Source organism: Epinephelus fuscoguttatus, linkage group LG15, assembly GCF_011397635.1.
Source record: "Epinephelus fuscoguttatus linkage group LG15, E.fuscoguttatus.final_Chr_v1".
Classification (NCBI taxonomy): Eukaryota; Metazoa; Chordata; class Actinopteri; order Perciformes; family Serranidae; genus Epinephelus; species Epinephelus fuscoguttatus.
This window is the reverse complement of record NC_064766.1, coordinates 15,245,268-15,272,223: the sequence shown is the minus strand read 5'-3', so window position 1 is coordinate 15,272,223 and position 26,956 is coordinate 15,245,268. Positions and strand designations below refer to the sequence as shown.

General features: G+C 38.7%; 1 protein-coding gene across 2 annotated transcripts in view; it reads right to left on the bottom strand.

Moving 5' to 3' along the window:
- LOC125902358 (zinc finger protein GLIS1) overlaps positions 1 to 26,956 on the bottom strand; it is a 58,705-nt gene that overhangs the window by 13,548 nt on the left and 18,201 nt on the right. For both annotated transcript variants that reach the window (XM_049598628.1, XM_049598629.1), the window contains exons 2-5: positions 16,260 to 17,404; positions 9,441 to 9,602; positions 2,666 to 2,779; positions 165 to 273 (exon numbers count right to left, since the gene is read on the bottom strand). In XM_049598628.1, the coding sequence (XP_049454585.1) occupies positions 165 to 273; positions 2,666 to 2,779; positions 9,441 to 9,602; positions 16,260 to 17,165 (1,291 nt within the window). In that variant the 5' untranslated portion in view covers positions 17,166 to 17,404. The remainder of the gene's footprint in view (positions 1 to 164; positions 274 to 2,665; positions 2,780 to 9,440; positions 9,603 to 16,259; positions 17,405 to 26,956) is intronic.

Here is a 26,956-nt window from a genome sequence, read left to right as displayed (position 1 = left end):
GAAAAGGAGCAAATGAGGCCATGGGAGAAAATGAAAGAGACAGCTTAACAGCCCAGGTGTTCAGGCAATTACCCTTTTCTTTGTTTTCATTCATTTCCAGAGAGGTGTTGGAGGCTAAACGCAGATTTCCATTTGCTCTTGCTACTGTTGTAATCTGTGCATACCTGTGAAGTCATCTAAGCTGGGAAGAGGTGAGCCGTTTCCTTGGTGGAGATGCTGCCTCGCCAGACAATCACTCAAAATTTCCGATTCCAACATTGTGTGCACCTGAACCTGTCAAGCAGACCAAATACAGATGTTCACGCAGATGATAAAAGTAGATTGTGGTTCATTTAGTAATTTTCACGTTGGTGAGCATGTGTGGATGCCTGCCTGCATGTAGGGATGAGAGTAATTATGTTAAAGCTGCAGCTTAGTTGTCTTCCAATTGTGTTTTGCTGTTGGGCAACACAGCTCCCATGGAGCTAAACTTTAAAATGATTCACTTCGATTTTGATTACATACAGTAGATCAATTGAAAACACAGTGAGATTTCTGCAGGCGATTTTCTACTGTTCATTTTTCAAAGAAATGATGCTTGAACCAGATGCCTGGTTCTTGTTTCGTCTTGCGATCCAGCTTCTTGAGGTACAAAATCCAGAAATCTTGTTAGGCAATCTTATTCCAAGATGTTCTAACAAAGTTAAAGCAAGACAATTTACTTTATTATCCAGTGCTAACAGAGGATCCCCCAGGACTTTCCAAAACAATTTATGGACAGCTCTGGGACTTGCTGAGAAGCTCGCGAAGGACACCCAGGAACCACAAAAGAGTTATGAATAATCAGTGAAAAATGCGCCCAAACCAGTGTTTATGAAGATACAAACTTCAATAGCTGTGACGCATCAGCTCGAAGAAATGTATAACCGTGAGGAGTTTATGAAGTGCATGTTTAATATTTCAAAGTCCTCTTTAGCCCCACAGGGTTTACTGCAGCGCGGGGCGTGTTAGCCATGTCACAACTTACAAGCACACGTGTTTCTGTTTAAACCAAACAAGGCATGGGAATACACACAAAGCCCCAGTGTCACTCACGGTCCATAGAAAACAAACAAGGCCCAGATAACGCTGAACAATAGGCTCCCTATTCTGACTTCCAGGGAGTGTGTGTAATACTTTGTTTTGTTGTATTTCATCCTACTGAATCATAAACATGCTTACTCTCTCCTCCTGTTGCTCTCCATGTCTTTCTCCAAGAAACAAGGGTTTTTCATGTAGAGGCAGGGTGCTACATAGAAGCCTCAGACCACCGAGAACCCCTTCCTCTGCTGAGGTTCAACAGGTTCAAAGAGGTTCTTTGAGGCAGGAACCATTTTGCTCTGTCCTTATGGTTAAAGTTGGGGAACACACTTCCATTATATCTTAATTTGCATATAATTTTGTTCCTGCTATGTTGACTGTTATCAGACCCAATTAAGAAGCAATGCAAAAGTAAATGCTGTTCTTCACGTCTTTGAGAGTTGATGTAGCTTCCTCTCTCTCTTTCTTTACTTTGTCCTTTTCATTTTTTCCCTCATAGACAGCTGTGTGTTCAAACATCATCTGAGATATCTAATGCTTGTATTTCTGCCCTTCCAGCTTTAATCAGCATGTCATGTGCTGTGATCCTCATTCATAACTTGAGGTATGAGCCACTTATGATCCTTACTTACATCATTTATTTGTGTGTCAAAAGTTCTATTTTATTTTACATTCACCAAATAAAATTCTCCTTATTGTCACCATAAACATTTCAGTGTATCTGTCAGTAACCAACACTGCTTCTGTACCTAAAATGTCTTCAGAGTTTATGAAATTGACACTGATGTTGACGTCTTTGAATTTTAATTATAATTTCATAAAGTCATAAACTGTGGTTTTTATGTTGAATGTTATTCTTGTCCTGGCAGAAAAGCTTTGAAACAGCATTTGCACCATCTTAAAACTGCACTTAAACCAAGATGAGTAAACATCAGCTCCCTAACTTTGGGTTAACCACTATTTAATTTTTTATGGTTTATTTGATAGGGTCAGATACAGTATACAGCTAACCGATGCTTATAATACAATGTTTATACAAGTTTGCAACAACGGCCCCTATGAGGACTTTTATGGAACTCAGAGATTAGAACAAGAAAAGGAAGGTAAATTGAATATAGTAAGAAACACTAGATAAAAATGGATCTTAATTCCATACAAAATCAAATTTCAGTAAACTTTTACAATATTGCTGTGCATCTGAGGTCAAGAAGCAAGATGACCTGACCATCAACTAATAAAAAAATAGTTTATAGGGGCTTTGTGGTGGCCTTGCAGTTTAAGACCCTGACCGTGCAACCACTGGTTCAAGTCCAGCGGTGTACTTTTGTTATATATCACTCCCCACCATCCCTTGTCTAATAAAAGCTTAAAAGTACCACTAAATGTAATAATAACTACTTAAGAATAAAAGAAAACAGTTTATATATTTCCCTTTTGCTGGATTTGCATTTATATCCTTGCCTTTCTACCACATCTAATATAATATAATCCAACCTGATCTAGTTTTAGAGACACAGGGAGGTTTTATGAAAGATGTTGGTGACCAGAGGAGTAATAAGCATTCTGCGTAATGTCCAACATGTCAGAAGATAATTGCTGTTGTTACCTTGACCTCCCTCTCCTGAAGGCCTTTGGCAGAATGAGCTTTGACGTGCTTTCGTAACGAGCTGGGATCGGTGTAACGTTTGGTGCATCCTGGGATCTGACAGGCGTATGGCTTCTGTGAACAAACCAAGACAAGAGGAGGTGAAGAGAAGTAAGAAAAGAAAAAAGGATAGAAAACTGTGAGTTTATAGAGCAGACAATACTGTAAAGTACTCAGAAGTGCATTTGTTTGTTCCAAAAATATAATATGACGTATAACATGTCAAAAACAAGACATTTTCTGTGGATACTTTGAAAATATATGACACAAAACAACAAATTAGACCATGAAATACACAACACATCAAAAATGTTAAATTTATTTCTTAAGAGTGTTCATTCATTTATGATATTTTAGGTTCATGGTTGACAAAATCAAAAAAGTACTTGGATTTTTTTTTTTACCTAAATAAAAGTACAAATATAACAGTGTATAAGCACTCCATTACAAAATGCACATTAAAGCATCAAAACTAAAAGTACTTACATAGTACTTCTATGTTATATCATATGATAATATAATGATATTATATATCATCATATCGTGAAATGTGGTAGATCAGTCCAGTTGTTCCCAACTTAAGGGTTGGGCCCCTCCAAATCTGAGGGGTCATGAGATACAGAGTCCTGCACAGGTCTGATTTTCAACACTTGTACCCGAATCAGAACTGTGACAAGCAATAACACACCCGCCCAACTACCCACATGTATGACCAATTAGTTCTGCAACCCAACTCGACCGGCTGACACAAGATCTGGGGCCTGACACAAAACCGCAAATCCTTTAATAACCATGTGCTGTTCAAATAATTTGGTAAGACAACACGTTTAAAGTGTTTGTTTGGGGTTATTTCCTAGATGTGACACTAAGGCAACATATTTTAAAATGATGGTAATGCAGGATGCAGTTTAAATTAATAGTTTTTACTTATTCCAGCATCACATCTCCACAATTTATGTGCCTGTTAGTAACGCACCTGACTGAAGTGACTCTCATATTCCAGCTGGTGTAGAAGACAAAGCCAACACTCAAAGTCAGCAGTCAGGGGGTTAAAACATTCAAGCACTGAATTAAATTATAAATATTCTTGTCTAATTTGATATATTTATCATCCAACACCCAACACAAGACAATACTTTTCATGCTCAGGCTGTAAGTTTCCTTTCTCACCCTGCCATTCACTCACTCACTCACTATCTCTGTGCACTCATATTCTGTATTAAATATTATCTTTACTTCATTCTTCTGTCTCTCCTGATTGAAATACAATTAAGAGAAAAACCAACCGGGACTCAAATGTATTTCTTTTTTTGAGTTAAAGTACTTTGCTACTTTCCACCACTGGACAAAATGGTACAGACCGAACCCTCTATTATACGATATGGTTTGTGGATATGATGTAAAACACAAAGTATAACTGTGTTTACAAATAATAGTATACGTTTAGCTGAGTCACATCCAGATGGTTTACAGGTGTGACACTGCATGCGGTAGTCCTGTGTATTATACACACAAACATTTAGGATAAATGCTGTAAATATGGTTACTCAGTGTGACATCTGTACTAACAGAGAGAGGAAGGAGATGAAGATTATGTCAACATTACACATCACGCACTTCTCAGCTGAAAATGAAGTATATTTACCTTTCGTCTGCAGGCTTAAGGAGAGGAAGAGAGAAAAGAGTTAAGAGGAACAGCTCAGATAGACTTCCTCCTGTTCAGCCATAAATCAACTTATATATAAGGTAAACTTCAGATCACCATCTACCTGCAATCAGCATATCGATGAAAGCCCATTTATTTCAGCAGGTAATTTCTAGATGGAGTAAAAATTTCAAAATAAAAGACCTTAAAATAAACATGAAGGCACATGTTGTGAAATGTGGTTATATTAATGGTAAAACCATTACATGCACATGTTTTTGTACCATTTAACTTAAAAGTTTCTGCTGTTTTGGAGATTCTGTCTTCTGTATTTCACAATCTCATCAAAACTGTAAGTCTGGATAAGTAAATGAGCTCATTTCCATGAATCTAATTGATCACAGGTTTTTTTCCTTTTGTCATAACTGAGTGTTTCACCAGGTGGAGTGAATTAAGTAATTCATGAAAACACATGTACATTATTTAGCAAAATCTTGTAGGTTTATGTACTGGAATCTGAACACTGCAAGTCAAAAATAATGATCTACGTAGTGGTACCAAAAACTAACTAACTAAACAACTGTTTATTAAATTAAGGGCTCTAAAGATCAGAGAGTTGTCATGTACAGTATTAGGTCAAAAAGAAACAACGATCAAAGTGGTATCCAACAGTTGTTTAAAATAAGACGAGGTCAGTATGATTTGTGAGGAATAAGCATGTTTACCAAACAAAGGTCCAGGACTGATGTAAAGGAATCACTATATGAATTTAGGGAACAGTTCTAGTGTGAGGAACTGACAATGTTGAGCACACTTCTTTCTTTTTTTTCTTTTTCTTTTTTTTTTTAAATGTACAAATGTATGATTAAAATGGCATTTTGGCTTTAGTGTAGTAGTGATTGTGCACATTTCTTTGCTTGTTTTTTTTAAGCCCCCAAATGTTTTCCCTGTTATAATAAAGAAAGAAATAAATGCATTCAAAATTTCAGATATGCAATTACTCCAACATAGATGGCATCAAGGCAATTACTCCTCCACACTGCCCCAAGTTTCATGCTGGCAAACGTTGGGCAATATCTTGCTCTTGTGAAACTCTTTCCGAACAATATTCCCTGGGAGGTGAAAAGGATAAAGTCTAAATTAAGTGTTAAACTGTATGCTTAGTGATTGCATGCATAGTGGTTACGTCAGCTGCTACAAATTAGGACATAAATTGACGAATATACACGTCAGTTTGCAATTACGTGTATCAAAATTATACAAACACTGAAATAAATACCAAAGTGACAAAGCCATCAAGGTTGAACAGGAATAAACTAAATTCAGTGTTTCACTTGTTGTTTTGAGTGGTCGCTTATCATTTTACCATTGATCGGTCCTGTTGATTTCAAAGGGTTAATTGGATCTTTTGAAGTGGGGTTGTAAGGTACTTATCCACAGTCAGTGTATTACCTACAGTGGAAGTCAGTTGGCGCACCATCAGTTTGGAGAATCAGGCAGCAGGCCCGCTGTGGACGGGGTCACCAACAAAACATATTTTAGCCACCTATACAAAAGTCCCACCTAAAAAAATCATATCAGTTTATGTGTATGCTATATTTAGAATATTTTCAGTGCTTTACCTTGCCGTCACAGAGCCCTTTACGACAGAGAAAAGAAGCCATTATATTGCTTTCTTCAATGCCAGAGTCCACTGAGAAAAACAGTGATTTAACATTGCTGAACACTGGAGCTGCTCGTCTACTGTTGCTTCGAACAGTTAGTTTGTTCGTGCTGTTGTGTGACTTTGGCATAAAAAAGCGTTAGTTTGGATTCACCAAAGTCACACAATAACATAAACAAATTAACTCACTGAGGCAGCAGTAGACCACCAGCTTTGGTGATAAGCCAGCAAAAAATACAGTTTTTGTCAATGGAGTCTTGTAATTGATGAAAACTGAAGCCAGTAACTGCTTCCCTGTTGGAATGGGCTGACTGACAGAAAGGTGGAGAGTTGAAAATACACTTAAACTGTTACTGATTTTTTTAGGTAGGACTGTTTTAAAGGTGGCTAAATAAGTTTTGCTGCTGCACCCCATCCATAGCCGTACATCGCTTAGCTTCTTTGTCAGCACTCCTGCTGCTTCTGCAAACTGAGGACATGCCGACAGACATCTACTGCAGTGGCTCCCAACTGGTCAAGCCACAGAATCCAGATTTGTCCTTAGTTATTAGTTCAAGGTCCGCATAGTTTAAAATATTCTGCATCATACTTGCATTTGGCCACACCTTTGAGATAGTTTGTTGTATCTGCCAGTTACCTGTCTGTTATTTACTCGCTCTACAGCAGGAAATGTCACTTTGAAATGAAAACTCTATGCACTTGAGAATAAATTGTGCTCTTTACAATCTTGACTTGTTAGTGAGTCACTTACGGTCCATTCAGAATGGACCCATGACCCACTTTTGTACCGCAACCCACCAGTTGGGAACCACTGATCTACTGTACATTGACTATGGATAAGTACCCCATACAAATGAACTTCAAAAAATCAGAACTGTCCTTTAATATTTGCTGTTTTATCTTTATCTAGAAAATCATTACAGTCTTAAAAACACAATAGAGCTAACAATTCATGCAGAAACAGGTGTGAGGTGGCTGTTTATGTTGATTTGATTTAGATTTTTCACATTATGTGAGCTGTATATTTCATTTGAGACACATCTGCATAAGACTGACCTGATTTTGGAAACAAATCTGTCATAACACATTATTATTTATAACATTAGTAACACAATACAAGATATGCAGTCAAACTTAAATAACTTGTATAACACCAGTCTTTTCTTGGCTGGTTGTTACACTATATTCAGCAGTTATTTACATTCAGACAGTTCTGGGACACATCTGGGGCTTCGCGATGGCGCCAGATGAGTCTGATTCTTGATTTGTGACGCAACTGCGAAGCCGCTATTAGGCAGCATGAAACCACAAAAAGGAGAAAATAACTTTCTCCTCTTGTTGTAATAACACTGGAGTGCAACGCGCAGCTCCATCTCACCCATGTAATAAGAGATCTGATTTGCTGGATTACAGCTAAGTCCTCATCACTTGTCAGCAGGAGTAAAAATAACTGTGGTTTATAGAATAAATCCACAGCAGGTATGTAGTTTCACAATCCTAAAGAATGTTCTGTACTGTATGCAGAAAGAGGAGGAAAGTGGGGAGAAGTGGCACTTTAACTTCAAGTAAACCTTTTACTACCAACAAATACTGTATTGTGAAGAAATCTGTGTATTTAAAGCCAGGAGAGTGACATTTTATTATCTACAGCTTGTTTCAGTCATGGCATATCAAACGTTACTTCATCTATGTGTTTACTTACTGTCATGTAGACAGATGACTTACATGTAAATGTTCATAATGACTTAATGCAGAAATGTAATGTAATGGAAGATTCTTTACCTAAAAGAGCACTGCACCAACTTAGTACTCGATACAACAAATTGAGAGAAGATCTCATATTTTTATTCCACACATTCCTTGTCAAAATCTGGCACCTACATTTCCCACAATGCAACACAACCAAATCTAAATCTTCAAAATAACTAATTACAGCTGTCAAATAAATGTATTGGAGTTAAAAGTACAGCATCTGCGTCTGAAATTTAGTGAAGCAGAAGTATATTTTATGTTGTATTCATGAGGCACTGGAATATTTGAAAAAATTAGTTTCTTACTGGAAAAATTCATGTGAATGCCCCCTCAAGTCGTAGAGTCGGCAAAAATTTTGGTACACATCTTGTTGACTTTGATGCACAGATATATATACACAGAAAGATAGTGGATGAAAATGGATGTATTGTTGAGAAACATTTTATTAATTCTCGTATTGCATATTAATTTTTTGCTCCTGTTTAATTTGTAAGATGGTATAAGGTTATAAATTGTTAGTTGCTCTCCAGGTAAAGTGACCTAGATTAGTTATAAAAGTTATTTATTAGCATAAACCCCAATAACAAGTCAGGTGAAGCAATATGTTAGTGGTTTGAAGGAACGTACTGGTGCAGAAACAGGTATCAACGTGTTGTTTAAACCCTTTTTTTGTTGTGTCCACATTGTTTTCATATTACACCTTAAAAGCTCATGAACAAACAAAAGTCTGAAGAATGACTTCCCAACCAATAGGACCATACGAGGAGCACGCGAATGCAGCATTAGTGCCTTTCCACCACAGGAAACGAATGACCTTCATGGAAAGAGACATAACACTGGTGCCATATTTGGCGCCTGATGCTCCAATGGCAAATTTACAAGTTTGGATTTCAAGAAAGAAGAGTGTTTCTGTTTTCACTCAGGTTGCATCAGTGGTGGATTTCATAACTTGCCTTGCTTCAGAAGCCTTCATTTATGACCATCGCCCCCGCTTCCCTGAATCCCCTGATAAATTCTCCCACCAGTTTCATCATTTTAGATTATTAGATAGTGAATTCTGCTGCCTGTTTTTATACAGTTTGACAGACTGAATGACAAGATGTTGGGTTAGGACTCTAAATGTAATTCCTTGAATGTTCACCTATGTAAATCTCTTTGATGTTGACATTCACAGTGTGCAGTTGGCATGAATCTTAGAACAAAGTCTTTGCTGAAAGCTATATAGTTCTATATGAAAAAATGGCACCCTCAAATTTAGCTTAAACCTGCCTGACACGAGTAATGAAGCTGTTTGTTGCTGTAATTTTGAAATGTTGCTGTTCAAACTCCTTTCCTTTGCACCATGAAGGGGGAAAAACAGGAGGAAATTACTTAAAAACGGCCCATATGCAGTTTTGTATGGTTTGTTAAATTGTTTTTATTTTCTTTGTACATGAAAGATGTCAGTAAATGATATTACAGTGCTTAACCAGGTGGACATTTAATCTCTTTTCTTCATGTTTTACTGTGTGCTCCTGCAGCATGTCTGAAAGGTAGCTTGTTTTTGAGGAGTTTCACTGAGACTAAGGATGTTGTGTGCAAGACGATAACTGATATAAAATGCTGTTAATTGGTTTCATACTACACATAAACTTGCGTGCTAGAATAAGGTGTTATAAGAACTGTGTGTTACTGACCGTGTCCAGATGTGTGCGCTGGTGTTTGGCCCGGTCGCTGGAGTTGCTGAAGGCCTTGAGGCAGCCAGGATGCTGGCAGATGTAGGGTTTCTCTCCCGTGTGGCTCCTTAGGTGGATCTTCAGGTTCTCTAGACGTGAGAACGCCTTGGTGCAGCCCTCAAACTGGCAAGGGAAATAAAACAAACAGTCTTACTGCTACATGACACATCAACCGTTTGAAGAGAGTGATAGGAGTAGGACTTAAAGGCAGCTTTAAGGTCGGGGCTACAGTACTGTGTTGCCTGTCATGGTGCCCAGTAGATTTATGACCGCACAGCCTGATACCCACTGCAGGGTCGCATGAGAGGTCAAAACATCATTTAATACAAATGCTGGACCTCCGTAGGGATGCTTGCCAAACTTTTAGCACATTTTACTGTGCATTAATAAATACTGTGACGCACATTTTGCATATATTGATTGATATGCAAGGCAGTTTGAATTTGTTGGACATTTTATGTCTTTAAAATTCATATATACATATGTGGAAACATCCTAGTATTATCTCACTTCTAGTAACCAAAAGGAATTAAAGCATCAGAACTTTAATCTCCTATACAAATCATATAAAAATCCCTTCTGCACCTTTTAAAAGTATGTTGGCCCGTAACTAACAGATAATAAAATCACATTTTCGCATTACGGATGACTGATGCTGGAGTCTGATCCAACAGAAATAACTAGTAAAGAGGTAATAAATTCACACATTTTAGGTTACTCAATCATAAACTTCAGATTATGGCCTTTTCCCAAATAGCAAATTGGACTAAAACCACACACACACACACACAAACACACACACACCAGACTGTGGTAGGTTCTGGTAAAAGCGTTTTTTTTGGACTCGTGCCAGACAAGGAGCAAATATCGGAGTCAGCAGGCTACACACTGCAGCCCGTAAACTAAGGCTTTATAACTTTACAGGAACTGTGTCACATTCAATCTCACAGACTTAAAATGACCAGTGTTTTCATTTCTGGCATGTAAGTCAGAGTTTAAATGGAAATGTTTCTCAAGGTTTGATTTAAACCTCGTGGAGCACCAACAGGGAATTAAAGAACATTGAGGCGATCACAGGAGAGAATTTTTAACATTTTTTCCACCATTCAGAACTTTGTGAATTCACCCAATGTGGTAAAACCAGCACATTCTGAATGTTGTGAATGTGTTTTCAATGTTTTCATCTATTAAGTAGATGAAAGTAAGTGTCATCTACTAACAAAGACAATAACAAAGAAACTAAATGAACACACATTGTGTTTGTTGGACAATAACATGACATTTAAATAAGATTAATGCTTCCTGCATTTTATAGATTAAAATGATTTAATTCTGGTACAGATTTGTTTAGGAAAAGTTTTGGAAACATATCTTCAAATGAAATCCTGATCTGACGCTTAAACTAAAATACAAGAATAAAGCGTCTCTTCTCTTTTAAACTAATCCAGAGGAAAATATGGAAACTGTTTTTCTACCCAGTAATCATTCCAGGGTTTTATTAGGTCTCGCTAATGAGTCAGTAAATGTCAGTCACCTCATTTAGTTAAAAAGTCTGTGCGTATAAAAAACATCATGGTGATTAATTGATTCAAGGCTTGAAATCGCCTTGACGAACAACAGAAAACAAAAACAGAAATTAAAAGAATGAAAAACAGACAAAAATAATCAAACAGTGAAACTCATAAGAATACAAATCTACAGATATTAGCACGTATATACTATAGATCAAGACCCATCATGTGATGAGGACATAACATGTTAAATATTTTGCAGCTTTATGTGAACTGAGTTGTGGGGCCAAACTTAAGCACATTAGTTTGAGTTGTTTGAAAGGCTGAAAGACGTAATGCCTCTTCAGTCCTGCTTGTCAATTTACCCCACAGCTTCTGTCGTTAAATACTATACGACAAAAAAATCAAACAAATGTAACCCCACTCTTACTAATATATATGGCTCCTAAGTAAAAACAGATTTCTTAAGTCTTTGACAGAGTAGAAATATGAGCACAGCTTAATTTAGGCTCCGTTACAGTTGATGTACTTTATTTCCTCATCGTGTTCAGTGTGTAGATTTACAGTACAGTGTGTTTCTTTTACCAGAAGATTAATGTTTCCTCTATTTCTACACAAAAATGGGGAGATGAAAACAAAGTCTAAAAGTTAAAGAAACTGCACATCAACCTTAACTCTGTCTGAAATTTACAGTGATTAAAGTTTATCTTGCAGCTTTAGATTTAGTTTATTTCTTGAAATCAGTTACTGTTATCTGTCATGCTTCCCATTAATCTAATTTAATATTTTCATTAGTGAATGCGTATACTTAAAGAGTAAAAGGCTGGCAATATTCTATCTTTTTGGCATTGTCAACAACATGTGTTAGTCCATCTCTCATTACTTTCTGATTTCCTGTCTGGGGCTCTCAGCTCAAAGAACATATATCAAATTACCATGACGCCATCCTAACAATTGTCACTCCCCGGTAGACAGCTGGCAATTGATTTCAATGGTGAAATGTGAAATCTGCAGATTTGTTAATTTCTATTGTCATTTTCATCACAATTTTCAACTGTAACATTTAAAGATGTATTGTTAAACATGGTGGTCGGAACTATCTGACCTTTCTGCTGTGCTTATTTTATGTACTGCGTCTTTGATAAACGAAATACCTTTGCAATGTACTGCAGTGGACGGGGGCTCCAGCAAAACACATTTAAGCCACCTAAAAAAAGATTACTATCAGTTCAAGTTCACACTATGTTTGGAATATTTTCACCACTTTACCTTACAAACTAACTGATCGAGGCAGCAATAGTCCAGCAACTCCCGTGTTCTGTGAAGTAAAATCATTGTATTTGTCAAAGGAGTCTGGTGGCTTTGACATAACAGCTTCAGTTCCCTGATGAAAAGGGCTGTCTGACAGCCAGGCTAAGTGGTGCAAATATTCTAAATATAGCATTCACTTAAACTTAGGTGCCTAAAAAACTAACCAATGGAGGCAGTGTTGTTGTGGGGTTTTCTACCCAGAAGTTATTGTAAACAAACATTGTTATTCAGTCTATTGGTTCCTACTTCAGACATGCATTTTAAAAAACTGTTTCATAAAAAAAAAAGGAGCCAGTAACTTACTGAAACATGTGGGCACTGTAGTTTTTAGAAAACATTACTGAAACAGGAGAAGATGGTGCATTTGTTGGGGACTATTTTCGGCTGCTGATTTACACACATTTGGTGCTTTAGTGACTATTTTTGGCAGCAAGTCCTTCAAATGAAATGTCAAATGTCAAATGTTATTTATAAGCAGCCTTTTGAATGACACATAGGAGATTGGCAGGATGACATTTGTCTACAGCTGCCATAACATTAACAAATCACCATTGAAAAATAAATCACTTCTATGTGACAAAGCTCCGGTTAAGATTTGGTTAGGTTTAGGTACAAAAACAACTTGGCTAGATTTAAGGGAAGACCATGGTTTGGGTTAAAATGACTACTTTACTACGGTTACGGGAGCGTCCTCATCATGGTGACACTAATTGACACTTGGTTAAAGTTAGGAGACGATCGTGGTCGTGCTTTAAAAAACTCAACATGGACTGTCGGTGGGAAACGGGAAACAAACTGCAGTCTTTTGTGTAAAAGGCCAACATTTTGTTGACCCATCCAACCACCTCAACCTTCTTTGCTCTGTAATAATGTCACCTGACTTCTTCCTTTGTATCCATTATAATTATTACTACGGCTAAAACGACTGATGCTGTCGTTTTTCTTGGGAGGACAGCCGCAACAGTCTAAACTATTGGCTACACAGACAATACTTGTTGGGTCACTGTTGGATTTGGTCTTTTAATGGGATTTGTTGACAGTAAGGAAAAAAACAGAAAATCACCAGACTTATCCTTTAAATTAATGTCATGTCAGCACCATAAATTATGAGTGATGACTCTGCCACGGTGTATTTAAAAACGCTTTGGGAACTGGTGTTTACAGCCTGAGGAACACCTGTCTGATCTGAGTCTTGACGTTACGAGCTGGTAAATGAGGCTGAATTCATTAACACACACTGACTACATTCATATGAGGGATTCATTTTTCCATTGGTGCACCAGGAATGACTTAATTTACATGTTTTGGCCTGAGCGCTTTATAAAAATAAAATGACGTTATTCATGTAGTTCAAGTGTGACTGACATTTTTTGGGGGTTGATGTTGATTTAATTTTATTAATCTGTTTGCAGGTGACTCTCCACAGTAATATATTTACAAGCTAGCAACAGATTAGGTCATTTAAATGAACTAATTCACTAAAGTAGGAAGCGTGCCGCTGAGTGAAGATTTCTGAATGAATTATTAATCGGAGTCTCAGGTTGATGACAGCAGTGGAGTCGTTGGGGAGTTACGGAGAGAGTTACTCAGTCTCAGAGACAGGGATTTGGAGACAAACTGAAGGTCATCATGAGACAGACGTATTCAAGCAGCAAAATTTGTGTTTCAAAAAATGACTCATGACAGAGGAGATGCTGTCCTGGAGCTCAAAGGCCACCGTTGTGATGGTCAGTGCAGAAACCTCACAGTCTCTGTCTTTTCTCAAGCCTAATGTGGTGTGTTTTTGTCTTTATCTTAAATGTGTGTCTAGATTTTTTCAAAATGCATTTGCTTCCTCTGTCTTATTCTGTCTTTTTCAGTTCATCCTTTAAACAGCCTGCACGTTTCACAAGACAAGTTGCTCAGACACATGAAAAGGCAGGAAATGCTCAGAGAGTTTTCTCTGTGGGGAACACACAGTTGTCAGGAAAGTTATTCAGGGAATTTTTTTTATCAGTTTTAAATGTTGCAGAGAGTAATGAAACAAAAAGTGGCAGTCACAGTGATAGTTAGATGAGGAATTGAAGCAACTCCGCAGTGATGTAACCAACTTTACTGACCTTTTCATTTTTTTATTAATCTGCTGATTATCTTTCTTTTTTTTTTTTTTAAATCAATTAACCTTTAAATGTTATGAAATTGTGAAAATGATGGATTCATAATTTATCAGAGCCCACAGTGACATATCTTCAATTTGCTTGTTTTGTCCAACCAACAATCGGACTGTCAACTTACAGTCAAATGTGACAAAATAAAGTAGCGCTGTACTTGACTCAGAATTATGACAGTTGAATAAGATTTGGCTGTTCGATCCAAATATTTAACTAATTGTTCCTTTTTCTCCGTAGAGAGAGAAATGTACTTGTGGTGTAAACAGCTAGGTGACTGCTGCTGTGCGGCCGAAGGACAATTAACAAAACGGGGCACTTCTGTGTCCAGTGTGAACCCAGCGTGACCATACAAAGCCTCTCTGATGATTCACATCTTTGACTTTCTGGGGGCAGCCCTGAAGAAAAGCAACAAATCCTCACATCTGAAAAGCCAAAACTTGAAAATCCTTGGCATTGGCAATGATAATGATTGGTGTTGTTCATGACATGATGGAAAAGGCTAATTGTTTGCAGATTTTTTTATTAAGACAATAAGTGTTTGCTGTTTACACCATTTTCTCTTTTGTTATATTTCTGACAAAGTAGCACAAAAAAGTACTGCTGCCCGGTGAATTCTGGGACTTGTAGTATTAAACTGCACTTGCTGTTACCATTGTAACCACAGGTTAAACCAAATCAACACGAACTGAAGGACTGAAACGTTATGTGCATGTTTCAGAGGACAACACTTTTCTCTGTTCAAACACACAGTAGCTTCTACAGGAAGGAATGATTGATCAGTTTAATACATAATTACTTAGTAACTATAAATTAATTGCATTCGTCAGAATAACCACAGGGCGATCAGCAGGTTTTTGGATACTCAGCGCAGCAGACACATCCTCCATTCATTCAATACTGCCACGTTTCTTCCTCTGGCATGCATGAGTAAGGGAAACCTGTCGTGGGGAGAGGAAACCGTTTGATCATCTCTCTGTCTAACAGACTCTTGATCATCGGCTGCACAGTCTGAGAGAAGTCCAGACGTACTGTAAGCAGGTTAATGCCTCTCAAACCCTCTTAAACCTCTAAATGGCCCATTTGAACAGAACTTAAAGTTGGAAAGTATGAGATTTGTTTTGACTGACTGAAAAAGGTTGCAACAGTGGTGGTGGAGCTGAGTTGATGAGGTTGCCAGTTTGATTCCTGCATATTTTGGGTAAATCATGGATGAAGTCAATAAAAAGCCCTCCCTAAACTTGGCTGACAGTGTGCACCCCAGTATATAATTCATTTCTTCTTTTTTTTTTTACAGTGTTTTTCACAGCCATTTACACAAATAGATTATAGCTTGTGCATTTCGCTGAATACCTTAAAGTTTCTGTGTGTAGCTTTTTACATTTTTACATCATTTGTGGGAAAATCCAAAGGATGTGAAGACAATTTGCCTCTCTTCATCTCTGCAACAGTGCCAACAGTGTGCAACACTAGCTATCCTTAGCTTAGAAACCAAGCCTGCCTATGTTAACAGACAACCTGCACCCACACATGCTGTGTTTTTGTTATATACATCTTGCAGTGGCAGCCCAGAGACTGACCTTTAGTTAATGCCCTGCAGCAAGTTGAATTTAGCCAGTACAAGACCAACGCAGTGGATCCCAGACTGCCTCAACTCCCTGCCAATTTAGCAGACTTTCTGTTGCTGCCGTTACGCAGTTTAGATGCCGTGGTCAGTGTAAAAAAATAACACCTGTTTTTTTCTTTTCTTTTTTGTAAAAAAAAAAAAATCTGTTTATTATGATCTGCCAGTCAAAAGCAAACAGACTCACCATGCATTTATTGGGTTTTTCCCCAGAGTGGACCCTCATGTGAATGAGCAGCTTGTAGCGAGCGTTGAAGGGTTTGTGACGTCGCACGCAGCCGGCCCAGAAACAGGAAAACTCTTCCCCTTTGCGCTGGTCAATGTGCACCTTCTCGATGTGCCTCACCAGCTCCTCCTGGCTGCTGTAAGTGGCACTACAGTCAATCCAGTGACAGGGCTGGTCCAGTTGGTCCACTGTGGGGTCCTGGCCTACAGGTCCATTAAGCCTTGGGAAATGAAGCGGGGTGCTGGCCTGATCTTGGAGGGGCTGGCCAACATGGAACAGCTCCCCCTGCTGGTTGTTGATTTGAAACGTTTCCCTCTTACAGGGTGAAAAATCATCTGCAGGCTCTTGTTTTATTGAGTGATACTCTTCCTGTATCTTTCCTTGTAGATTAGGAGTCTTGTTGCTATCAGGTGCATCAGAAGGAGGCAAGGAAGAAGCAAAAAATAAAGTTGAGGAGGAGGAGGAGGAGGAGGAAAGAGAGGATGGTGGAGAGCCAAACGGAGATGATGTGGCACAGCTGGTGAGCATATATGATAAAGGGAGGGAGGGTTGGGGGTAACAACTGAACCTCTGGGTGTTGTTTTTGGGATCTGTGTGTGCAGTGGTGGCAAAGTCCTCCATAGTCTTTTCTATGTGGGATCCAGCTGTCTTACAGCTGAGCAGAGAAGTGAGGTCCCGGCCCAGTGAGGACAGGGACAAGGATGTCCTTGGAAGACAGCACACGCCCAGGCCACCTGAATGTATGGAGGACTGACAAAAGCCACTAGAAGACAGCGGTGCTTGAAGGTCCTCAGCATCTTCAAACACACTTCCAAAACCAGGAAGAGTTAGCTGGACGTCTGGAGGCCCAAGATCAGGGGGCCACATCCTGGCCCCCTGCTCACTGGCTTCCACCAAGTGATCCCTTTAGGAAAAATCGCTGATACTGATTCTCTTGGAGCAACTTTAGGTATCCATTGGAGATAAAACCATCTACAACATCTTTCAGTTCTTAAATGTAATCAGATTAGGTTTATTTTCAGTGGTTGGCATCTTCTCGTTCAGCATGTGTAATCTTCTGTCATTTGTTCCAAACTGCTGCGTGGTCAGTCATCTCTCGTGCTGCACTGTGGGAGACAGAAACCAAACCCAGATGAGTCATCTTAAAAGACAAACAATACGAATACAAAACACTTTGTGAAACATATCACATAACAGCTTTGAGAACCAGCGGGTGAAGAAGTAACTAGATCCTTTACTTACGTAAATGAACAGATACAAAAATTTAAAACCAGTAAGTCCTGCAATCAAAATCCTACTTCAGTAAACATACAGAAGTATTTTCAGTATAATGAACTTAAAGTATCTAAAGTAAAAGTAAACATGGGTCTATGCCTCTGCAAACCAGACAAGTTGCAGTTACAATCTACACCCATATCTATGAAAACATGGATACATCAGACAATCTTCCCCTCTGGCAGCACAGAAGATCAACACAATCAGCACAGTTTCGAGGTGGACACCCAAGATGAGTGTCACCAATTCAGTGTCAGACCAAATATTCCCCTTCTATGGTGTTAATTAATAGCCAGTAAAGTTTTTTTGCAGAACAATATAATGTCTAGGCTAAAGTGAAATTAGCCTTTGACCTATTTGATAAAAACACTTCATCACTTAATCTTGTTAGACATTTGTGTGAAACTTAGTTACTAACTAGCATATGAATTCTTAAATTAATGGCCAAAACATGTTTTGTGAGGTCACAGTTACCTTGATCTTTGACCATCAAATTCTAATCAGTTGAATCCAGGTGGATGTTTTGCCAAATTTGAGGAAATTCCCTCAAGGCCTTCACAAGAATGCAACGGACAAGGTCAAAGTGACCTTGACCTTTGACCAACAAAATCTAATCAGTTCTTTCTTGACTCAAAAGGGGAAGCTTGTGCTAATTTCTTTTAAAATCTCCTCAGTGTTCTTATCACATTTACGTGAATTAGACAGACAAGTCCAAGTGGACATTTGTGCCAAATTTGAAGAAATTCCCTCAAGACGCTCTTGAGATATCGTTTTCACAAAAATGGGATCAACAACCGGAAAACATAATGCTATTGCTGGCATGGAGGCTTATAAATGGCTCCTGTGGCTGTTGTAGCTGGTCAAGGTGGAGCTAGTTTTCACCTCTGTACATAAAGTTAGGTGGTTCAGTCCAGTGGTTTCCAACCTAGGGGTACTTGAACCTAAGCTATATTTTCTAGTGTGTAGGATGCAGTGGCATCTAGTGGTGAGGTTGCAGACTGCAACTAACTGAAACCTCTCCCGTGTGCCAAGCTTGCATGTGTAAAACTACGGTGGCCAATGCAAAATTGCAAATGGCCCTACCTCGAGCCAGTGTTTGATTGGTCTGTTCTGGACTTTTGTAGAAAACAAATTGTGGACTCTGTGGAAGAGGACCATGTGTAGATATAAATGGCTCATTCTAAGGTAACCAAAACACAACAGTTCTTATTTTCAGGTGATTATACACTAATGAAACATAGTTATGAATATTGTGTATCATTTCTGCCAATAGATGCCCCTAAATCCTACACACCGGACCTTTAATAAATAATCTAAATACCACTCACAGCCCTTCCTCTGGAGCCACAGAAGGGTTTATACAACTTTTTTCACAATCCAGTAGTACTTCCACAACAGCTGTAAATAGTTTGGTGTGTAAAATCCCCCTTTAAGCATGGTACATAATATATTCCACCACTTAAATGAACTAATATCAGTTAACTCACGCAGGATTTGCTCATTGTAATGTTGCAAAGCTATGACTCAGTTGCTGCGACAACTTGTCATGCCATTTGAAAGGGCTGAAACATAAAACCCAAAATGTGTCACACTCTGAAAGTTACTCCCTCATGTCCAGCCAGCGGCAACTCTGTGTTCAATCATTGACAACAAATGGACCAAGGTGACCAGCACAGAATGTCCCAGATGAAGTGAAACCAAAACAAACAGTGTGTCCGACCTTCTTGTCAGCAGGCTTCAATCAAACAGCTCTGAGTGCGACGCTACAGCGAGTGTATATTTGGTTTCCTTTGAGCTGCTGTAACAGTCGGGGCTGATTCATTTCTGCAGGCATTAAGGCCACCCTTGCAGCAAACAGCCAGGCGTTGTGTGGCAGCCGATTGCCTGGAACCTGGTCCAGATGCTTGTTAACAGAGGACGAGTAATGGACCACATCTCTCTGCTAGCTAGTGCTGCAGGACAGGGAGGCTGGAAAATCATGGGTCAAACAGAAGTTCCTCCACCCCTGTCACATATACAGTAGCTCTTCTGTGCAATAGTCCTTGAGTGTTTATTAGAAAAGACTTCAGTTCCACTGTTTTCTGCCATCTGCCAGATATTGATGATCTAATTTACAACAGGATCCCTGCCACGTGTAATTAGTCATCGGAAAGATTCAATGGGATGGTTATTTTACGAGCCAGAAACCGACACAGCTAAGATGATGAGTAAGTTCACTTCTGTAGTTAAATTAGCTGACGAAGGAGTCACTAAGTGTAGGTTCATGCCCATAGTTTCCTGGTATAGTCTGGTTTACAGTTTTATGATTCTTCCCGTAAATCGCTGGAGTTCCCCCCCCCCCAACCAGAGTCATGTAGCAGAGCAGTCATGGGAACTGCGGTTGAATCTTAATTAGAGACAATGCGATGTGTCTGTGTGTCAACAAGTTGAACAGGATAAATGATTCTTGTGTAGCAGAAGTGGTTTGGTGTGTTTGAAACATGATAATTGTAACCTAGTACCTGTTGGCTAGGAGAGCTAAAACCAATATTAGAGTTTTGAGGGCAAACTGGGATTTCAGATACAAACAAAACATCAAGATGATAGTCTCACAGCGAAGAACACATCTGATAACTAATCTGTAACTGGCTCTTTTAGCATCAAACCACGACTCATGTAAACATCCACTCTGTCATACATCCAACAAAGTGAAAACCAGCAGCAGATATAGCAAAAAGGGGATTTTATTTTAGCAGTGTCTGATCACAAACCACTTTGGTGCTAATCCAGAAAGAAGAGTCAGACAGTAAAACTAAGAAAAGTGTCCCACAAAGCCTCAACTGAGCCAGCAAACTTTATAAAATAGCAGGCTCATCTCATGTGGTGTCTTTAAAAGACTCACTCGCTGAGGTTAGCTAAACACAGCTGTGGCATTTCAGGACAAGCAAATGTGTACTTGTCTCAACAATAAGCACTTTGGTTCTTGAATTACAAACTTTTTTGTGCTTTTTGGTTCAAGAGAAACATGGGAAAAAGATCCTTATTGGAGAGAGAAGATGTGAACACACAGGGTAAACAAAATCTAGTTTCCTAATCCTATTCTTCCACAATAATCCTTGACAGTGTTACAGAGGTGTCAGAGTGGACAGGCACTGACACAGACACATGCATTATCATCGAATCCTGCAGCTGAACTTGCATCAGTACTGGCAAATATGTCTGTCATCTTGTTTTATGCACAGACACCGTATCTCATTGTCTGTGCAAAGAAGTGGAGTTGATAGTTCACTAGATGCATAAACTCTAATTCACTGGGAAAACCAGCAAGTTTTATTTATTCATTTATTTTTTTGATTCATTGTTTTTAAATTCATGACTAAGACCTTATCATGCATCTCGAGCTGACCACATGTGTTCAGGTTTTGTTAATGCCTACATCACATCCGCTAGAAGGTCAAAGGGCCCATCAGTCACATTAATGATTGGGTCGGTTCAGCTGGAGATATCGCAGAATCGTCAGCAGAATCCAACACTTCTCCTTTCATAGGGCAAAACGATAGATGGTCAGGCAACAATTTGTCCAGCTCATCGTAAACTGGCCAAATTTTACAGCAATGGCACACTGTCAGCAAAACAACCACTGTGTCCTCCACTGTATTTTCCTATTACATCCTTGTGGGGGACACAATGTGTCTTGGTGGTCTTGTGATCCCATTGCCGCATTTTAAACAGGGTGTTAACAGGGTCTATGACAAAATGTTTATACGCCTGAGAACATTTATACAGTGGTGGAAAATTAATGTCAGTCTGACCACAGAGCAGCTGGCCATTTCTGCTACTCCCTGCTTTTAAAGCTGTACCAATTTATATTTGTATGTTACCAATGGATCATATTACTTTGTGAAGGTGTTACTCATGGCGACCCAGCAGCAACCTCTGTGGCTGTGCCAATGTGAAGGTGCAGTTCCTAAAACAGCCACTTGAGGCTGGCTCCAAAACAGAGTAATCCCAATAGACCCCCATGTTAAAAAACTTTACAGCTTAATTAAACCTGTTTACCACCTGGTACAGGAAACGATTCTAGTCTCTATAGCTTATTTCCCCGTTCATAACAACTGTACAGGGGATGAACTTTTATATAACTCAGCTGTTGACATTTTATCGAGGCCTAAAGTTACACATTTTTAAGGACGGGGCCGCTTGAGTGACAGGCTTTCTGCAAAGCGTTGATACAAACGATGAGTCAGATCCACGGCTCGCTCCATCCAAATATGGTCAGTTCTGGCTCCAAAAAACCAAGATGGCGACAGATGAAATGCCGAACTAGAGGCTTCAAAACTGGAGCCCACAAACCAATGGGTAATGTCACGGTAGCTACGTCCATTATTTTATCAATCCTATGGTGGTGACTAATGGTAATAGGTGATAACATGTCAGTGTTGTGAACAGCTTGTTCTGCTACCCCCAAGTGCCCAAAAACTTTCAGAAATAAAACAAATTAAGGCTCCTTTTCAAATGTTTTAATTATTCTAAAAGGGAGTTAAGCAACATTAATCATGTATTTTGTATTTTAAATCTAGGAGGGGAATTGCAAATTAGCTTGGACTATGAATGCTGAGGTATGTGGCATTAGTCCATGTCATATGCTTGTTCCTATACACAAAAAATAAAAAAAATAAAAACATCATTAAAGAAATATACCTGTGACATTTTTTTTTCGCAAAGATTAAATTATCTAGTAGGTAGTGGTATACACTCGGTCTCTACTGCATGCACAGTATGTTATCAGATATGTCTTTATGAGCATGAGTGCATGTACAGTTTGGTCATTTCTTCTGAGCAGGGTGTTGCTATCATATCACTGCCACTAACAGGATCGCTGAGACATATGGAACAAGCATCATGTGTTTCCAGGTACTGATTTGCAATCCTGACATTGCTTTTTATTACATTTTTATATAAATCATATAAGATTTTATGGGTTTGAGAGGGAAAATAATTGTTGTAAATCTAAGTTCCTGGACTTAAAGAAATGGGTTTGTGGGTAGAAATACCCACAGGTGCAGTATATTTCAGGTTAAGACAATATGTTTGCAAGAGAACAAAATCTCATAAATGACGCTGGCTGACCATTAAAGAAAACATGTGAATTACGTAACTAGTTTCACAGCTGTCGCCTGTGTTTTTATAAATGACACCAGAGACTGGTATCCCAGTTACAGAGAAAGTTGGCTGGAGGGTGAGAGTTTACACTTCTCTAAATAATTTGTGCCTCAGGGCCTCCATTTTCAAAATAGGTTAATCCTGTGAAACCACTTTTGTGGGCTATGAGTGTGCTTATAAATCATAATTTACTCTACTTTCTGGCCATTAACCTTTATTTATCCAGAGGAAATTGAATGAGCACAGCCGCCTGCTTTACATTCTTACACTCACACACATTAACACTAACAGAAACTAACAGAAAGACTACAGAGTTGGTATTCTAAACACAGAGCAGGTGGAGATTAAAAGGGAGAGTAATTTTTAAAGACAGAGCAGTGTAACTTATTCATTTTCTGCAGACACAATTTAAAACAGGGAAAACAAAAAAGTACCCTTGTAGATACAACACCAGTCTCAAAGTTGCTTCTCTTGTAACCTCTTGAAAAAAGCTCTAAATATCCTCAAATATCAGGCAATAAATGTAAATACTTTATTAGTTCCCTGAGAACAATTCATTTTCATTCTACAAAAAAATATATAATGATCAATTTCTTTGACTCTCAGTATTGGCCTCAAAAATCTATTGTAATTTTTTCTAAAGACTTAAACCTCACCTCCCAACCTCACTTAATTTTTCATGACGTCTAGGTTTTGTTTTCACCTATTTTATACAGTATATGTTTTTTAGAGAGGCTCTACTTATTGTCACTTTGGACTAAACATTGTAATGTAATGTTAAAATACAATAATCTACATTGATCATACTGACAGGCAACTTTGGTTTGACAAATTTGCGATTTGAATCCCATTTCCTGCATTTCTACATACATTTCAGGACTAAGGTAGCCAAAGTAAAGTCCAGGGAAATAATTAGGTTTGTCATCCTACTAAATTCTTCCAGAAAAGTACCAGTATGCTTAATATGATAGTCCTCTGTGGCATTTTTTTGGAGCGTATTAGAGCAAAATTAGCCGGTCAATTCACATTCTCAGCCAGGATTTGACAGTTGGCCAAACACTAGTGTATTGCACAAGATTTTTGTGGTTGAAAAAATAATACGATTTTTAAAGTGGGGGAGACACAAACAGGATTTTGAAAAGTGGGCGGGGAACATTTCCCCCTTGTCCCCAGGGGAAATTACACCTAAGGTCATAGTGACTATGTTGTACCTGTAACTGTGTCGTAGACACCTAATTAATTTCAGGCCCTAAAAAACGATGCTTTTATCCATCTGCTCATAAAACAGTAACCCACATCAAATGGCTCTAATAGTTCTAGCTCTGCTGCTGATATTCTCACTCATCCACAGAAACAGTTTTTCTATTGCAAATGGTAGGAAGTCACTGCACATTTTGATCACCACTCAGTTTAGTTCACCTTATCCACATCAGAGGAGACAGAGGCAAATACATACATTTTACTTACATAAGACGACTCAAAAGGAAAGTTTCACAGTCAAGGAAGTAATGCAAAAATGTGAAAAAAAAGTTGTCTCCTGAGATCAAACACATTGCTAAGTTGGAAGCACAATCCTGCCTGCTGTGGGATGAACAGCTGGATTTTTTGCTCAAACAAGGGGGGTCAATTTAGGTCTGACTATTATAGGATATCCAGAGGAGATTGAGCTTCCCATAACAGGCTGTACTTTGTATGTAATATGCAGAACATCTGAGCAAAATGTTCTGTTTTTGTTGCGTCTTCGATCACTATAAAAATTTCACAGCAATACGAGCTGCCAGACAGCTTTTAGCTGAGAAACCAAGAGGATCATAAGGTGGAGCCCCCTGAAACATTTATTTATACTGAGGGAAGAGGCCCAACCTGATGCCGCTGACTTGACACTGAAAGCTGCAGAGCTGCACAAAGACACAGACTGTTGATTAGAGGTGAATGATGCCCCTCCAACCCCCCTCAAAAAAAGTGAACTGAGCACAAATTAACTATTCTGAGAACTGACACAAGAATTTAGTCTTTCTTTCAAAGCTATTGTCAGTGTTGTCAGGTGCAGTATATCAAGATGTGACACATTATAAAAACATTGTAAAATAATACACAAAGTTTCTACAATGCACAACAGGCAAAATGTAACATTTTCTACATTTTTTTCATTTGTTGATAAAATAGGGTTTAATACCCCAAAGGACATTTCATTAAAATAACATCAGAGCTCTTCCTCTCGTTTCAGCAAATGGCCAAAAACAATGTTTATGTTCAAGTGACACAGGTCCTCTAGTTGCCAAGGAATTATGACTCTTTCCTATTGGGAGCAAATCAGGAAATAATGTGACATTGTTGTACAGTAACTGAGTCCGTAGAAAAAGGAGGTCGAGATGGTTAATGTCGGACATTGACACAAGAGTCAACTGTACCATTCTTGTTTCCTACCAACACTAAACATTGGTTTCTTTTAACCATGGCCACAGTCCTTCCAAACCTCAACCGAGTTGATTTTGTGCCTAAACCAAACCTTAACTGTGTTGTCACATCCTAAAACACATTTGTTCTTTAAAATGCCAATACAGTCATCAGATCAGAAAATGCTTCCATGTGTCGCTCTGAACGGCAGCTATGAACGATTATCACTTAAAGGAATCCTTCAGTCCTAATATGACCATTTGTATATCATTCACTCACACCGTGTTATGATACATTTATGAAGAAAACTTTTCTCGAACAAAGAATCCAAAAACGAAAATTCTTGATGAATTTAAGTAAAGGGGGACCGCATTTAACAACAGCAAAACTATACCAAAACATCCATTTACAAACTCTCACACAACCTGTGCAGTACAATCAGAGTATTACATATCCAACTGTATGCTCAGTACTTCCCAAAGGCAGTTATGTTGACTGAAACCTTACTATTCATAACTTGGCCACTACCTCTGATGTCACTAGAGCTTATCTGACACATAAGCAAACTACACGGCTGCTTAGAGCCCCCTGGGCCGGCACAGGGTCCCCAAGAGCACTTGAAATGTCCCACAAACAGAGCCAAGCCACGCATGAAAGTTGCACATTCTCTGCAATTTACGCAAGGTCCCCACGTCCTCCTCATGTCAAAGTGGGTGTCAGTATTTAAAACTTCCAGGAGAGGATGACACGGAGCTATCCTTCTGGTCACAAAAAGAGATAAAAAAAAAAAACTATGAGAGAACAAATTTGTGAGAACATCAGGTAAACTGCATTCTCTCATCTCCAAGACTGATATCAGCAAATTACAGTTAAGTTAAGTTGTCTTGCTAGATATCCTTCTCTGTAGTCTGTCTGACTGTCTTGCTAATGGAGGAGGGCAGTGAATTTCTCCTGTCTGTAGATATCTTGTTTGCCAGTCACTTCCAGGGCTGTGTTCTGGGCCTGACAAAAGTGAATGTGAAATACAACTATTCATTACATTTGATAAACACCAACAGGCAACTGTGTTTATAAACTGCAGCTCGGAAAAGATAACCGCAACGTGCGTTCATATGCGTTCATATGCGCATGCATGAAATTAAAGTTGTGCTTTGCAGTAGCAACCTCTGTGACCAGTCCAGACTACTATGAGGATAATGGCACTTCAGTTTGTCAGTGGAGGAGCTGTTGGATGAGCTGCCAGTACAATCACAGATTCAGTAAATTTACATCCAGCCTCAGCCCATACTAACACAGGCCCAGTGCAGTACTATCACTATTAAAATGTTTAGGCTTATGTTTTTTCTGTTCCTAGATATTTTTCGCCCTTTTTTGGGGCAATTTTACGTTAATATTTTATTGAAACAGTGCTCCTTTTGTCCTTCTTTCTCATTTGACCACCATACCAGACCTTATACAATAGATTTTTGTAATAGATATATGTTATTTACTATATGGTTGCCTTGTGCATGTCTTTTTTCATGTCTTATTTCTATCATATCCTTTATCAAACAGTGAGATTCAGCCCTCTCAGATTAGAACACAATACTCAGATGTGCATCAAACTTTAACCAGATAAAACAATGGGCCCTGAGAAGGACCATTCATGGGGTTAGGAGATAAAAGACAAATACTGTATCTACTGTAGTCTAATTAAAGATGGTGTTGCTGCTAGTAGGTCCCACTTAAAGGGATAGTGCACCCAAAAATGAAAAATCAGCCATTATCTACTCACCCATATGCCCATGGAGGCCCTGGGGAAGTTTTAGAGTCCTCACATCCCTTGCGGAGATCTTTTAAGTTTT